Below are 14,431 nucleotides of genomic sequence, written 5' to 3' on the forward strand. Positions count from 1 at the left end.
CCTCCTCGTCGTCCTCTTCCTTCTCCCAAACCTTCTCCCAAACAAAATACTCACGGCGGCAACGACAACACCGAAAAGAACAATAACGGCGGCAGCGGAAAATTAAAAGCAGTAAGCCAAGCAACGAAAAAGCTCTTGAAGTTTTGACTGCTTCACTCTGTCCACTTCCTCCTCCTCCCTCTCTTCCAACCCCTCCAGCCCCTCCAATTCTTCCTCGTCGCCCTCATCCTTCTCTCAACAACAAAAATAGCCATCGCGGCAACCACACTACCGCAAGCAACAACAACGGCGGCAGAAAAAAATAAAAGCAGTAAGCCAAGCAGCAAGAAGCACTTGAATCCCCTACTGTTTTCAATCTGTCCACTTCCTCCTCTTCTTCCTTACACTCCCATTTTCCTCGATGCCCTTCTCCTCGACTACAACAGCAACAAAAACGGCAGCAACGATCCTGACGACACGAACAACGTCAACAAGAACAAGCGACAACGGAAAGAAGAAATCAAATAGGCTAGCCAAGCAACTGGCGCAAAGCTTATTACCTACAGGAGCAATTTACCATCAACCACCTCACAAGTTTTCCACCATGTATCGCTCAACCACCCGGGACGCTCCATTCTTGACTGATTTACAAATCTTCTAGATCATCTATTTGATTCCAACTTGACCAAATCAGGCCTCGAGTCCTCATCGACCGCAGTGACAAAGACAGAATCGACAGAAGAGAATACTTCGCCAGGCAGCCCACGCGAGGTATTGATGACACCGCCAGCAGCAATCTATACTTGACGCCCCGAAAGCTATCCTCATTGGCTCCTCAGATAACTCAGTCGCCTTCGATTTTCAACCGTGGACAAGCCGATCACGCTGCTTTGTTGATTCGAATTTGCCCGAGCCAGGCCTCAAGTCCTTTTCAACTTCACAACACCATAACTGGCGACAACTAACCCTCAACAGCATGAAGACACCTGCCACGATGGCGCCAGAGGAACCTAAAGCCTTCAAAACCCCAGTTGGCGTCATCATGGCCGAATATAAGCTCTTGTGCGCTATGTTCGTCAATGGACCGAAGCCCGAATACGATATACCCCGTCTGACCAAATATCTCGGCTCTAAAAGTGAACCATATACCAAGGTGTGTTGCTTACGTGATTGTCGCTCAACATCTGTTTGCTTTTTTCCCCCAACGCATGGCGTTCTCGTAGGGGTCACTCGGCTTCCTTACCTGCAACATTCCAGTCACTCAGCCCAGGGGCACATTCCAGTTGACCAAGTTGCATTCCAATGTTTCTTGCCTACTCGGATCAACTGATGTTACTGTCTCTGTTAGTGCCAAACCTGGCCGTCGCCTTGGATCAGGATTGCGGTCGTCACCAAAATCTCACCTTCGCGAATCCGACGTGTGAAACATTATATGGTATTACAACTTTACGAAGCTACCGGTACCCGAAAAGAAAAAAATTACAAACTCGATACCACCGAAGCCCTCGATCTGATACTCCTCGGTCTCTTTGAGATATCCTCGATCTAATATCCCTCGATCTTTTCGAAATATCCTCGATTCAGAAATTTCTCTCAATCTTATGGGAATTACTGTCGGCGGCAACATACCGATAGATTGCTATGATATTCCCACGAAATGGATTTGTCGACAATTACTATGCACAAGTTTTTCTACGGAATGCGAGAGCGCTTCCGCCAAATTTTACTGACGTTTGTCCTTTTCAATTTTTTTAATATCTTTTTAAAAAAAAATATATATTTCTGGCCCAGTCGGCGCCTGGCAGCCCAATCGTGCTCCTGGAATTTCCGCTAGTTTTTCTTTGCAATACAGGGTCGCATTCAGAGGCTTCTCAAGAAGAATCAACAAGATGCAAAGGATTTCGACGAGGAACGGCGTCTGAACACCGTTGAGGCCATTAAGGATGCTGCTGCAGCTCAAGTCCGGGGTTCGAAGGCCAACCCGCGAAAGCACGCCCATGAAGACAACGAGTATACTAACGACAATGGCAACGCCAACAAACGCCACAACCTTGTGACGAACCGTTACAAGCACAGGAGTATTATCGCTGGGATAGAACAATAGAGTAACGGAGTAGTAGCCAAAAGGTACTGGTAGGTTGTGATAGCTATTGCTTGCTGAAGAACCAGGTATAACGAAGGCCAGGAGGCCTTCTTATATACTGGTCTTCAACCCCGTCCCGTGGTCCCGAAAGCCCGGGACATCGGGTCCGTCCCGTGGTCCCGTAGACTCGGGACCCCGGGTCCTATCTGATTGGTCAATCTATCTAGCTTACATGAGGCTCAACGATTGGATCGTAACAAACCTGGGTAACCTGTCTTCTCTGTCCGCCCAAATCACCAACCGCCCCTCGTGGGAGCAACAGGATCAGCAACACCAGCAGTCCCAGCAGTTGCCTCGGTACCAACAGCAGCATCAGGAGTTTTTGGTACCGGCCCAAAACCAGAGGAATGAGGGGCCCCCGCTGGCCTATACGCGCCGTGCCACTACCGGCACCAGAGTGATGAGCCCTGCTCCGGTCATCAACTCGAACAATGCTGTCAACCAGGGTGCTGACATGGGCATGGACATGGGCATCGGCATGGGTTCTTTCTCTGGGGCGCAGATGCTTGGCACAGAGTGGCTCGGCAATGGGTTTGGGCACGGCTTGGATGGCGATGCCTTTTCGTTCGGCAACAGTCAGGTTGGCAACGGATTTACCTTTGGTTCTGTTGCAGGCTCAGCGCCCCGGGCCTACCAAAGCAATAACAGAAATGGTTTTGGGTTTCCCAAGAACAATGGCATCAACGGCGCCAGCATTGGCAACCACCCGGCCAACGGCTACATAGGCAACAAGAACGGTGTGAACGGCGATGTCATGGGCTTTTTTTTGCCTAACGGCATTAAATACAGCCCTTTTATTGACAACACGATCTTCTATGACAACAACATGCGTGTGGGGGGAGGCTTGGGGGGTGTCATGGACAATGCCTTTGCCAACGGTTTCAATGGGATTTCTGGCAACACCATCAACGGCCATGCCGTGGAATATGGCCTACAAGACAGCTTTACCAACCCTCCGGCCAGCCACCTAACCGGCAGCAACCCCAACCGCGTCGCGCAAAATGTTCCCATCGCTACGGTTTCGCGTCCCGTCCAGCCTGTCTTTCAGCCCGTCTTCCAACTGTCCCAAAACGTCCAGGCACTCAACCACCAGGATATCAATTTGAACTTTAACTTCATCGGCCAGAATGGGAACGGAAACGGAAATGGGAACGCAGCAACAAACGTTCAGCCAAATGGAGTACAGCAACCGGAAGTGGCTGTGCCTATTATCGAGGAGCCACGTGCGCCTGTACCTGCCGATGAACCCACTCCCGCACGCCGCCTACCCACGCCTGTCCCTACACCCGCGGATGCAGAGGATACATATGGCGACGCAATGCAGCAGCTGCAGGAGCTTCAGCAGCAGGAGGAAGATGAAGAGGACGAGGTTCAGCAGGGTGAATACCAACAGGGCGATCTTCAGGAGGATGAATTCCAGCAGGATGAGCTTTTGTGAACAGGGTGAACAACCACGAACGAATCAATGATGATGTATTGTGTAGAGTTCAGACTGTGTAAAAGTCTGGAGGTCTAAAACTAGGGCAAGGGAGGTCCCTGTGCGGTGGGGCCATGGCCAGAGGGAGCCATGGCTGGCCGCACGTGACACGGGACACCTCCAACACACCCCCGTAGACCGAAAGATTCTCTAATAGAGTCGAGATACTATTTACATGGTGTTTGTTTACATGATGGTGGTTCCCTTGTGTTCAAGTCCAGGGAACCTTCTGCTGGACAAGGCCAATCAACTTCACGAACTTTGCGTGCTTATCCGCCTTCAATGCCTTCGTCAATCCGTCTGCTGGCATATCCTCCCCGGCCAAATGGATCACGTTGATTGCCTTCATTTCCGCCTGCTGAATCAACCACTTGTATCGTATATCGATGTAGCGGTTACGAGCCGGCACGTTTACGTTGAGCACCCGGTTCCTGGCATTCTCGCTGTCTGTGTAAAGGATCTGGTTGGTGTTGACTCCAAGACCCAGGTCTTTCAACATGCTTCCAATCCATTCCAGCGACTTCGCTGTAGGGACCAAATTCACGAACTCTGCCTCTGTCGTACTGGTTGTGACAAGGCTCTGCTTCTTAGATTTCCAGTGGATGGGACCGCAGGTAAGGAACACGACGTGCCCAGCTGTACTCTTTCTGTCTGGAATGTTGTCTGCAAAAGAGGCATCTGCATATGCCCTGAATTGCAGATCAAGGCGGCCAGCAGTCGGTGAGAAGCGTCCTCCCAGAACAATACCCAAATCTGAATGGCCAGTCAGGTAGCGATAAAGGTGTTTCATCACGGTAAGGTGACGATCGGTTGGCTTCGCATTACCCTCGCACAATTTGCTGACGGTGAACGTGATGTCCGGTCGGGTACCAGTGGATAAGTAGTTTAACGAGCCTGTGCTCTTGATGTAGGCTTTCTGCTGACCAGAAACTTCCCCACCCCCGTGGATTTTGAAGTCCGGAGGCCAGGGTGTCTTTGTCGGGTGAAGGTCTTGTCCTTTGGCGAGGCCTTTCGTGAACTTGTCAATCATTGTCTTGGTGTATCGTTCTTGTGAGATAAAGACGGTACGCTCAGTTCGATTTCTGACGATGTCAAAGCCTAAAAAGGTCCTAACTGGGCCCAGATGTTTGAGTTTGAACTTCTTTTCCAGGGTTCCTTTGATGTGGGTGATGATCTTGAGGTTGGCTGCTGCCAAGAGGAAGTCATCAACGTAAAGAACCATAATCGCACCCAGGGTATTGTTCACCAGGAGGCACAAATCTGCACCTATGGGTGTGAAGCCTAGTGCTTTCAGGACTGGCAGTAAGGTCTCAAACCAAAAAAGGGGGCTGCGTTTTAGTCCATATAGGGCTCGAACCAGCTGGCATACCCATGTGTGGCGATCCTCTTTTTCAAGACCAGTCGGTTGTTCAACGTAATACTTCTTGCCATCCTCAGGAATGAGGGCATTCAAGAAGGCGGTGTTGAAGTCGTATTGTTCGCACTCGAAATCGTTGATGGCCATAATGCAAAGGAAAAGTCTCACACTGACCGAGTTAGCGACGGCGGCGTAGATATCCTGTAGGTCCCATTTATTGTGTTCAAAGTTGCCGCAGACTACCCATCTCGCTCGAGCCAAATACTCCTTCAAGTCGATATTGTACTTCTCATCATAAACCCATTTACCGGGTAAAACGTGCATTTCCGGGGTTCGCTTCACCAAATAGTAGACTCCTGCATCCTCCAGGGCCTTGACTTGCTTTTCCATCGCTGGCAACCAGTATGATCTGTAGTTGGCCAGTTTGACAGCTTGGTTGTAGTTCTTGGGGATGGTACGGTCTATTTTAGCGCAAGCAAGGTCATAAAGCACCTCCATGGCTGTCAGGCAGTATTCGGGGATGCGAGTCACACGACTAGCTTCCGCGATGCCATGGAAGAAGGTGGGGAGTTCCGGGGTGGGATCAACAACGTTGTTGTTACTGTCAGTGGCTCGCTGAACGTCGTACTTGAAGCCGGGTGGCTTGGCCACTGAGCGGCGAGGTCTGCCTTCGCTTACCTCTGGAGGTACTGCCGGAGCGGGTTCCTCAGAGGGTTGGCTTCCTTGTGCCTGCTCTGGCTCAGCTGGTTCATTTGCCGTGGTCTCTGGGTGTTGAGATTGTTCCATTGAAAGCGGGTCTGGAGATTTGGACAGCGGCCTTTGAGCTCGCTGTCTTTGAGCTGGTGTGGGGGTATCGAGCTGGAGTCTGGCGATCTCGAGGGACAAGTCGGGTTGTTTAGTCTTGATGGGGACAACGGTCTGGGGAGCAGGGGCTTCTTGATCTTGAGGGGAAGGGGTGGAACGAGACGTGTCTGCGGCACCAGCGTGCTCATCAGGAGTAGTGTCTCCTTCATCTGCAGTCTCAAACCCATCAGATGATTCATAAAACGCTCCTGGTATGGGATCCTCCTCGGCCAGGTTGTCGAGGTCAACAAAGTCCTCCTCTTGCTCCATAGATCGCATCGGTTTGTTGGGGGAGTCGGGAAGGAGTTCTGGAGATCTCGTGGCTTCTGGAGTAAGGTAGTGAGTTGGCGGGAGCTCGAGGACCATGTCCTTCTTCTCTGTAGTGGGGTTGAACTTGTCAGTGATCTGTTTAGATGGGGTTGGGGAATCTACCGGCGCGTGGGTTCCAGTAACGTTGATCCAGTACTGGATTCCACTGTCAGTGACATCTTTGATCTCCTGTATGGTTTGATCACTAAAGACAACGGCATGTTGTAGAGCTTCCTCCTCTGGGGATCCTGGTTGATTTGTCTCGACGAATTTCACGGCACTGGCTCGAATAATCTGGCCAGTTTCAGGGTCCCAGATCCAGTAGATACGGCCATAGGCGTCATCGTATCCGATTAGACGACCAGGACGGCTTCGTTCCTCAAACTTATCGCCTTTAGTACGTTTCTGGGGTTTGATGTAATAGTACGCGGTGCAGAAGTAGGTGCGTAGGTGCTTGATCCATGGCTTTATCTCGTCCTTGGGGTAACCAGGAATGGCTCTGCAGAGTAGCTCATGTGGGCTTTTGCCTTCTGGATTTGCCTTTGAGGGCATCAGATTCATTACGGTAACAACGCTTTGAACAACGAAGGACCAGAGATGGGGTGGAATGTTGAGGTCGATCATAAGGGCTCTGGAGCGCTCCATGATGATTGCTCCAGCTCTTTCTGATTTACCGTTCATCCATGGGGTGTGAGCAGTCGTCTTGTAGATCTGAACGCCTTCCTCGTTGGCCCATTTGTGTAGTTGACTGTTCTGAAACTCCTTGGTTGGAAGCCCCCATTCTGGTCCGCCGTCAAGTCCAACGACTTTGACTTTAAGACCTGTCTGGAGCTCAATCCATTTCTTGAACTGCTTCAGTTTAGTAGATGCCTCGCCCTTGGTTGTACAGAAGTCAACCCAGTGATGACCAGAGGCTTCACAAATGAAGTGGACACAGTATCGTTGTCCCAGATGGTTCGGGTGGTTGTGCTGAATGACGTCTCCACGGATAAACTGCACTGGAGTGATCGTTGTAACAGTATGCGCATGCTTGGGTATAGTATCAGTAGCCTTTGCGCGCATACAACCATCACAAAAGTGATCATGGGTATTGCTGAGGGTAATGGCAGCCTCTTGGCACGCCTTCATGACCTGCTCTCTTCCTGCGTGCATCATCCTCTTGTGCATAGTTGAATAGTTGATAGAAGCGAGCATGACGTCCTTAGTCTCGATTCTAGACTGGTTGAAGTTGAAGGGTTGAATTACTGGAAGGACTACCAGTCCATTGATGTAATCACATCGAATAGTGCACTTCTGGTTCTGGAGATGAATCTGGTTGGTCTTCATGTCCCAGATCAAGCCGCTTTCAAGCAGTGCCTTGGTTGATAGTAAGTTGGCTGGCGTCGAAGGAGAGTAGATGACGTCTTTGATACGGACTCGAATGTTGACTTTCCTGTTGGTTGGCATTGTTAACTCGACTGTGCCAATATGGTATGATAGGGTAACCGTGCCATCACCAATGGTGTGCTTGGCTGGTTCTGGTAAAGGTTGAAGGTCTGTAAACCATCTAACATGGTTGAAGATATTGGAGCCACAACCAGAGTCGTAGACTACCAATTCTTTCATGGGGTTTGTTGCCTCAGGAGCCTGTTGGACTTCAGCGACATCACACGTTGAATGCTGTAATTGATACTTTGCAGTTGAGTTACTGGAATCAACGTGATTAGATCTCGCTATGGGCTCTAATGAAAATCCTTCTTGAAGTGAGCAAAGGTATGGCCTCCAAAGCCAAAGTTGCCAAAGAGCAGGGCAGAGCCGGTGGTTCCAGGGGTGGCTAAGCTAGTGTTGGTCGCTCCAATTGCCGCGGTAGTGCCCGTGTTAGTAAAGTTGGCCTTTTTCTCGATAGCCTCCTTCTTCTTGCTCCAGTTGGCGGGAGCCTTGTCGGGATCACACCACCAACAATCAGCTGTACGAGGGTTGCGATGATGACCGCAAGGGAAGTGTTTGAAGTCGTCACGCATGGACTGGCCGCAGTCCGAGCAGGTAACCTGCTTGTGGATCTTACGGTCCTTGTCGTTCTTGTTGATTGAATCCTTCTTATCGTTAGTGCTGGCAGTGGAGGTTGTCTTCTTGACTTGGACGGTAAGGTTAGTCATGCGAGCCTCTGTGTTGCCAAGGGTTGACAAATGAGAAAGGAGTTGAAGGGTAGTGAGCTTGTCTTTGGCCATCTCTGCCGCCCAGAACTTGGCATCGACAGTGTACTGGCGTTTGACCATGTTGTAGAGATTGAGGACTTCAACCTTCTCGTTGATTTTCAGACCACACTCAGCGACGCGCTTGCGCAGAAGATCATAGCGAACAAGGAAAGAGGCCATGGAATCGAAGTTGGCACGACGAAGGGAGGTGTACTCCTCGAGGATATCCGCGCGAGCCTCGTTGGTAACCTTGCCAACGGTCTTGCGAATAAGATCGTAGAGATACTTGGGGTCAGTGCTGTCTTGGTCCCAGCCATTGATACTGAGGGTAGTCGTAACCTTGTCATCCTTGAGGGTGGCTTGAATGATCTTCATAGCCTTGGCTCTGTCGGTACGCCAGATCTTGTGCTCATCGGGTTTCTTGACCTTGTCTGGCTCAGCGACGTCTTTGGTGACATACTCAAGAAGGTCGGCGCATGCAAGCTCACAACGCAAGGCGCGGTTCCAGTTGGCAACGTTGGATTCGCCCTTGAGGGGGATGAGGGAAGATATCTCGCCCATCGTGTAGTCGTTGTTAGTCATTGACAGAAGGAAAGGTAGAGGGGTGTTGGCCGGTGTACTTGACGGGCCGTGAATGGTTCTCAGGAAGTCGGTCGTCTTGGTTGACTCGACGACGATGACGAGACGTGGGGGGGAGTTCGATCGCAGTCGTGTAGCGATTGCTGAGATTGCTTGAATGAGGTCGGTCGCTTACGACGTCACTCGAGGGGTAGCCTGTCGGTCGCGATGCAACGTCGAGGTTGATTATCTGGGGGGTTGCCTTGTCGGTCGCGATGCAACGTCGAGGGCAATGCTGGGTTTCTGTCGGTCGCTAGCGACGTCGAGAAGGTGAAGGTATCGCTGATGCGATTAAGGATTGACGAAGATTGCGTCAAGAGGGCTCATAACCTGTGAACAGGGTGAACAACCACGAACGAATCAATGATGATGTATTGTGTAGAGTTCAGACTGTGTAAAAGTCTGGAGGTCTAAAACTAGGGCAAGGGAGGTCCCTGTGCGGTGGGGCCATGGCCAGAGGGAGCCATGGCTGGCCGCACGTGACACGGGACACCTCCAACAGCTTTGGCAGCAGCAGCAGCAACCTCAGTAAGGGGAGCTTGATCTTTGGGATGCCTGGGTCTTGTCTGTAATGAGTGCCGAGGTAGATGGCCACGATCTCCCCGATCTATAGTGTCGGGAAGTTGGGCACCGGACACTTGCTCTGCCCACTCATGCATTGATCAACGCCTTTGATAAAGCGGAGTATATAGTCGCTTTGGTATCGACGCTGAAGACAGTTCTAGGAGACAGGGTCGCATTGTTGCTGGTCCTGACGCGGTTGCTGGGGTTCAAAGCCTCGTGGTCGTTGCCATCTTGGTCAGTGGCTTCAGCTCGTCCTCATAACGCTTCTTATCGACGGCAGCCTTAGCCTCATAGAGGACACGCTGGTTGTTGCTGAGGGTCTTTTACCTTTTGCCCGGGGCACTTATTGTGGTTGTTGCCGTTGTTGGGGATGGCGTTGGCGTTGGCGTTGGCGTTGGGCGGCTTCGGCGTTAGGGGAGCAGGAGTTGGCAAGGAGGACAACGATGGGCTGTGCTCCTATCGGCACTTCTCTGGTTTCGGCTTTCTGGTCAACGAGTACGGCTTACGGTTCACGACTTACACGATTTACAACAAGCGGTTACGGTTTCCTGGTTCTCAAGGCTTTCGGTTTGCTTTTCATCTCGTCTCTGTTTGGAGGTTTGCTTCCAGGCGTTGGAGGTTTTCGGTTTGGAGCTTGGAGTTTGGGGATCTAGGATCTGGAGATACCCAAGGTACAGAGCGAGTGTGCGACGAGGCAACAAAGTGGAAGACCGTGGGAAGCTGTGGCTTTGGTTTGTCACTTTTTTTCTTTTTCGGTTTCACCGATATTTCCTTTTTTTCGATCTCGAATCTTCAACATGGGCAGGGGCACTCATATGGCGCGCGGCAGCGGCTGCTTCTATATACCCATTTGCTTTTCGCTCACCAGACAGCAGACTAGAATTAGACGATACCCATTCGATCTCCCGCAAGTAAGGTACACATGACATTTAGAGCAGGACACCATCAATAGGAACAAGATATTTTCTCCTCTCAGCCATCCGGGCAATTTTCCTCGTCCCCACGACAGGAAAATTCGACGGTTGCAAAATTTGCAAAAGTGTGCGAAATGGCCAATACACGATGCAAAGTCACTTGTTGGTCTTGGTGTTCATATTGGAAGTCCAAGCTGGGCTTCTGCTTCTCCATGGCAATTGGCTACAGGTTGATGTGCTGGGCACAAAGGGTGTGAGCCGGCGGGACCGGCGTGAAGGACTTTCTCCAGTTGCGCATAGGTAATGTTCCTTCGGTTTGTGTGTCACTGCTAACTTTGACTGGACAGATCTCGATTGCCTCGTTTACCTCCCACACTCGATTGATTTCTCTTTCGCGACCTCATTCGTACCCTCCTCCTTCCCGACTTCGACCGCCCGATTCTCCTTCGCGACCTTGCTGATCTCATTCTTCCTTACAGCCGCTACGATTAAATTCTATACTTTATCGTTCTGCGACCGATCGATCGACTCCACCGACAGAAGTTGGACGGTCATGGCCATCATCTCTTCTTGGGCAGACCCCTCCGATCCAACTGTCGACTTGCCTCGCTTTTGCGATCCCGACGAACGATATCACAAGCTTCCCAGTAATCGGCCTCCTCGACAAGATAGCTACGGGACGGTCGATCATACGGGCCGAGCCGCCTTACAGACATCACCTGGTGATGGTGGGCCTTGGTGTTCTGAGTGGCAGCCGTGTAAGCCGTGTAAGTCGAGCGGTGACTTAGCGAGGACCTTGATGGTTCTGTATTTCACAGCGACAAGGGGGACAGGATCTTTTTGGATCCTGTGACTTCTCGCCTCAGGGACAATTACTCCTTGCGCGCTATCTCAGGACCGTCCTGTCCTTGCTGGAATTTCTCGTGGCAGTCTCCGTCTAAGCTTCTTCTCCGGAGACTCCTTGACATCATCCGGAGCATCCTCCGGAGCATCCTCCGAGTTGATGACAGGCAGGACAGTCTTAAAGCTGTAAGTCACATCTCTTCTTCTTTACACGGGCAGTTTCCCGTCCGCCCTTCCCTTTCCTTAAGTCAGCCAGCCAGCCAGCCAGCCAGCCAGCCAGCCAACCGATGTCATTGTTGTTGTCTGCTTAACGGTAAATTCCTTCAAAATGCGTAAATCCTACACAGATCCCAGTAAATGCCGCATCGTTCCACCACCTGCGGGTGAATGGTGCCCTCGATCCATTGAGGGTTAAGATCCGAGCCGCGGGGGGTTGTGGGTGCGACTCAGACACACAAATGACTGGTTAGTTGGCTGGTTGGCTACTGTTTTGAACAACTGATGTTTCTCTTACTTCTAGACTGAGGGGAAGAAAAAGAAGAAGCAGCTTGCCGCGGCCAGTGCCAGGAGTCCTCTTGACGCTACTGCTGGGGGTGGAGGTGAGGTTGTGGATGAGAAGGGCATGTCTCAGCGGGATTGGCGGAGTTGACTGCGTTGGTGATGTTGGCGGTATTATTGGCGTTTCCTCTCGCGGCAGTCATTGACGAGGTGGTATGGCCACCTTGCAAAGACGTCGGTCTCTACCCAACAGCAGAAGCCCATGCTGATACTATCTCCTCCACAGACCCGGAGCGGCGGAAGAGGGCAACATCAAGTACATGCTCTTCTCCGCCACATTTCCCATAGCCGCTCGTGGGCTTGTCATGACCCATCTAGCCGACAACTGCTCCCAAGGCTGCAGCATCAAATATATGCTCTTCTCGGCCACATTCCCCAAGGCCACTCGTGAGCTTGTCAAGACCCATTTAGCCAACTCTGCCCTCGAGGCCGCTCATGGCCTTGCCAGGACCCATCTTGCGGACAACCACTTGCGCCACCGCGCCGGTCACGCCGGAAGCACCCATAGCAACATCAAGTAGAGGTACATGCTCTTCTCGGCCACATTCCCAAATGCCGTTCTTGGGGTTGTCAGGATCCATCTGGCCGGCAAGTGGCCTCGAGGCTGCAACATCAAATACATGTTCTTCTCGGCCACATTCCCCAAGGCCGCTCATGGCCGCTCGCGGCCTTGCCAGGACCATCTTGCGGACAACCATGTGCGCCACCGCGCCGGTCATGCCGGAAGCACCCACAGCAACATCAAGCAGGACGCCATCTGGGCCGAACCGCATCCGAAGAAACAAGCTTGCCTGGACCTCCTCAACACATCGCCTCTTGGGCACCGGTCACACCATCATCTTTGTCAACAGCAAGCGTGCTGCTGATGAGCTGGACGACTTCCTCTTCAATAAGGAAGTTCCAAGGACACCACTCAGTCTTCACAGTTTTCCTGCACATGGCATATTTCTTGCAGGTTTTCTCGGGACCACCTCGGGAGCAGCTTGGTCACGGTCACACCGGTCACCAAGGCCGCGAGGCCCGTTGGCGATCCAGTGCTCTTGCACATGATGACCCCGGCTGAGCTATTTTCATCTGGATTGTGGTGCCACCTGACTGCCTGACTGCCTAGCGGTCTAGTGGGTAAGACAAACGGATGGATTTAACTGTGATTCACAGAACCGGAGTGGCAATACTCAGGTCTTGCACTTCCTTGCTCCAGGGTCGGTTCTTGCACGTTTTCTCGGGACAATCCTTTACCGTCAGGTGTGGTTCTTCGTGGGACGGCGTGGTCCGCGAGGAAGATTGCGCCGAAATACATTCACTGGAATGGTGCTTCCCGTCTTGCACGATCGGAAAGATGTCGGTGGCCGAAACGAACCAAGCGACTAATGCGGTGGGTGTACTCTTCGATGTTGGTTGGACTTATGCGGTGAGTGTGTATTCTTCGATGGTGGTCAAGGTGGCAGTTTGTACCATTGGTTATGGTCATTGGCTAACTGTTGGCAGGTCGTCGTGGTAGAAGCCGGTGTTGTCGAGCCTGCGTTATAAGCCCGCCGTCGTCTGAGCGAATGCTGGCCAAGTCGAAGCCACTGTTGTCGAACCCGAAGCGTGCGTTGTCTACACCAGAATCACCGTCTCTTCTTGGGTAGCCTAGCAATTTCTCGATACTACGGATACGGAATTATTGAGTATCGCGTGAATCGTGGCTGACTCTTGCTCCTCTTCCTGGTGAGGAAGTTGTGGCCGGAGTCGTGGCGGTTGCGTGTCGGCCGGGATCAGGACTTACAATATTAACCAGCTGGCCAATCTCGCGGCTATATTTCTGTCGCCATAACACTCACCAAATAAGAACGGTTACCAGCACATGATCAACAAGCCTGGCAACATCATAGCCACTGAGGCCCGAATGACAACGGTTGATAACCATTGCGATCAGGATGACAACAAGGGATCCGGCAAGCTCAAGCGCATTTGCTATTCCTCTCCGGCGCTGATCGCTTCGACTCCCCCAATGAGCAGCAAAGGCGCAATACCGCTAGTGAGGAACAGAGACCGACGAGAAAACAATTAGACCACTAGGTCAACACAGCGCTCTCGCCGAGATGCGAAGGCGTTTACCGCCGTCGACTGCTGCGTGGTCTCTCAACCAGGAACCACCAAGCTAAAGGGTATCGCTTCAGCTACGAGGTCAATCAGCAGCGCGTTCCTAGCTCCGGCTCCGTCCCAGGACTCGGGTGGCCACGTGGCGTTTCTCAAGGTTTCGGCTCCGGCTCCGGCAATCACGGCTACGGCCCCGATCAGGACGATGGAACGGTAACAACACCAACCTAAACGCCGGCAACCAGGTCTAGAACCAGCACCAGTCCGCCACTAATGTCGGCGCGACCAGTGTCTATCCCGAACTAGACCTCACTTAACCCTCATCAGCACACCAATTTGGTTGGGTTGAGGCAACTCTGTACCACTTTAACGAGCTCGCCAACCGTGAGACCGAGTGGGATAGTCAAGCTCGCATCTATAAGTAGGATAGCGAAGAGAATGGTTCACCTCACTTGACCCTCACCAACACACCAACCTGGTTGGGCTTCACTTCAAATGGACCTCCCGAAACTGGATCACTTCTTCGAGCAAATGCGAGCGACTGTCTAGGACAACACCGCTACCGAAATG

The 14,431-nt window shown here is 51.8% G+C and overlaps 4 protein-coding genes across 4 annotated transcripts; 2 read left to right on the forward strand and 2 right to left on the reverse strand.

The window, feature by feature from the left end:
* Nucleotides 1-2,294: 2,294 nt before the first annotated feature.
* Nucleotides 2,295-3,560, forward strand: SMAC4_04185 (uncharacterized protein; the record flags this gene model as incomplete). The annotated part of the gene is made up of 1 exon (XM_024655574.1): nucleotides 2,295-3,560. The coding sequence occupies one exon, from the start codon at nucleotides 2,295-2,297 to the stop codon at nucleotides 3,558-3,560; it is 1,266 nt and encodes a 421-aa protein (XP_024511449.1).
* Nucleotides 3,561-3,810: 250 nt separating this feature from the next.
* Nucleotides 3,811-5,103, reverse strand: SMAC4_13802 (uncharacterized protein; the record flags this gene model as incomplete). Its single annotated transcript, XM_066091626.1, has 1 exon — nucleotides 3,811-5,103. One exon carries the CDS (start codon nucleotides 5,101-5,103, stop codon nucleotides 3,811-3,813), a length of 1,293 nt encoding a protein of 430 aa, XP_065947158.1.
* A 2,726-nt stretch (nucleotides 5,104-7,829) lies between these two features.
* On the reverse strand, nucleotides 7,830-8,243 carry SMAC4_13803 (uncharacterized protein; the record flags this gene model as incomplete). Its single annotated transcript, XM_066091627.1, has 1 exon — nucleotides 7,830-8,243. The coding sequence occupies one exon, from the start codon at nucleotides 8,241-8,243 to the stop codon at nucleotides 7,830-7,832; it is 414 nt and encodes a 137-aa protein (XP_065947159.1).
* Nucleotides 8,244-13,118: 4,875 nt separating this feature from the next.
* On the forward strand, nucleotides 13,119-14,078 carry SMAC4_09581 (uncharacterized protein; the record flags this gene model as incomplete). The annotated part of the gene is made up of 3 exons (XM_003342841.1): nucleotides 13,119-13,190; nucleotides 13,611-13,799; nucleotides 13,851-14,078. 3 exons carry the CDS (start codon nucleotides 13,119-13,121, stop codon nucleotides 14,076-14,078), a joined length of 489 nt encoding a protein of 162 aa, XP_003342889.1.
* Between the last annotated feature and the right edge of the window lie 353 nt (nucleotides 14,079-14,431).

Source organism: Sordaria macrospora, chromosome 5 (genome assembly GCF_033870435.1).
Source record: "Sordaria macrospora chromosome 5, complete sequence".
Lineage (NCBI taxonomy): Eukaryota > Fungi > Ascomycota > Sordariomycetes > Sordariales > Sordariaceae > Sordaria > Sordaria macrospora.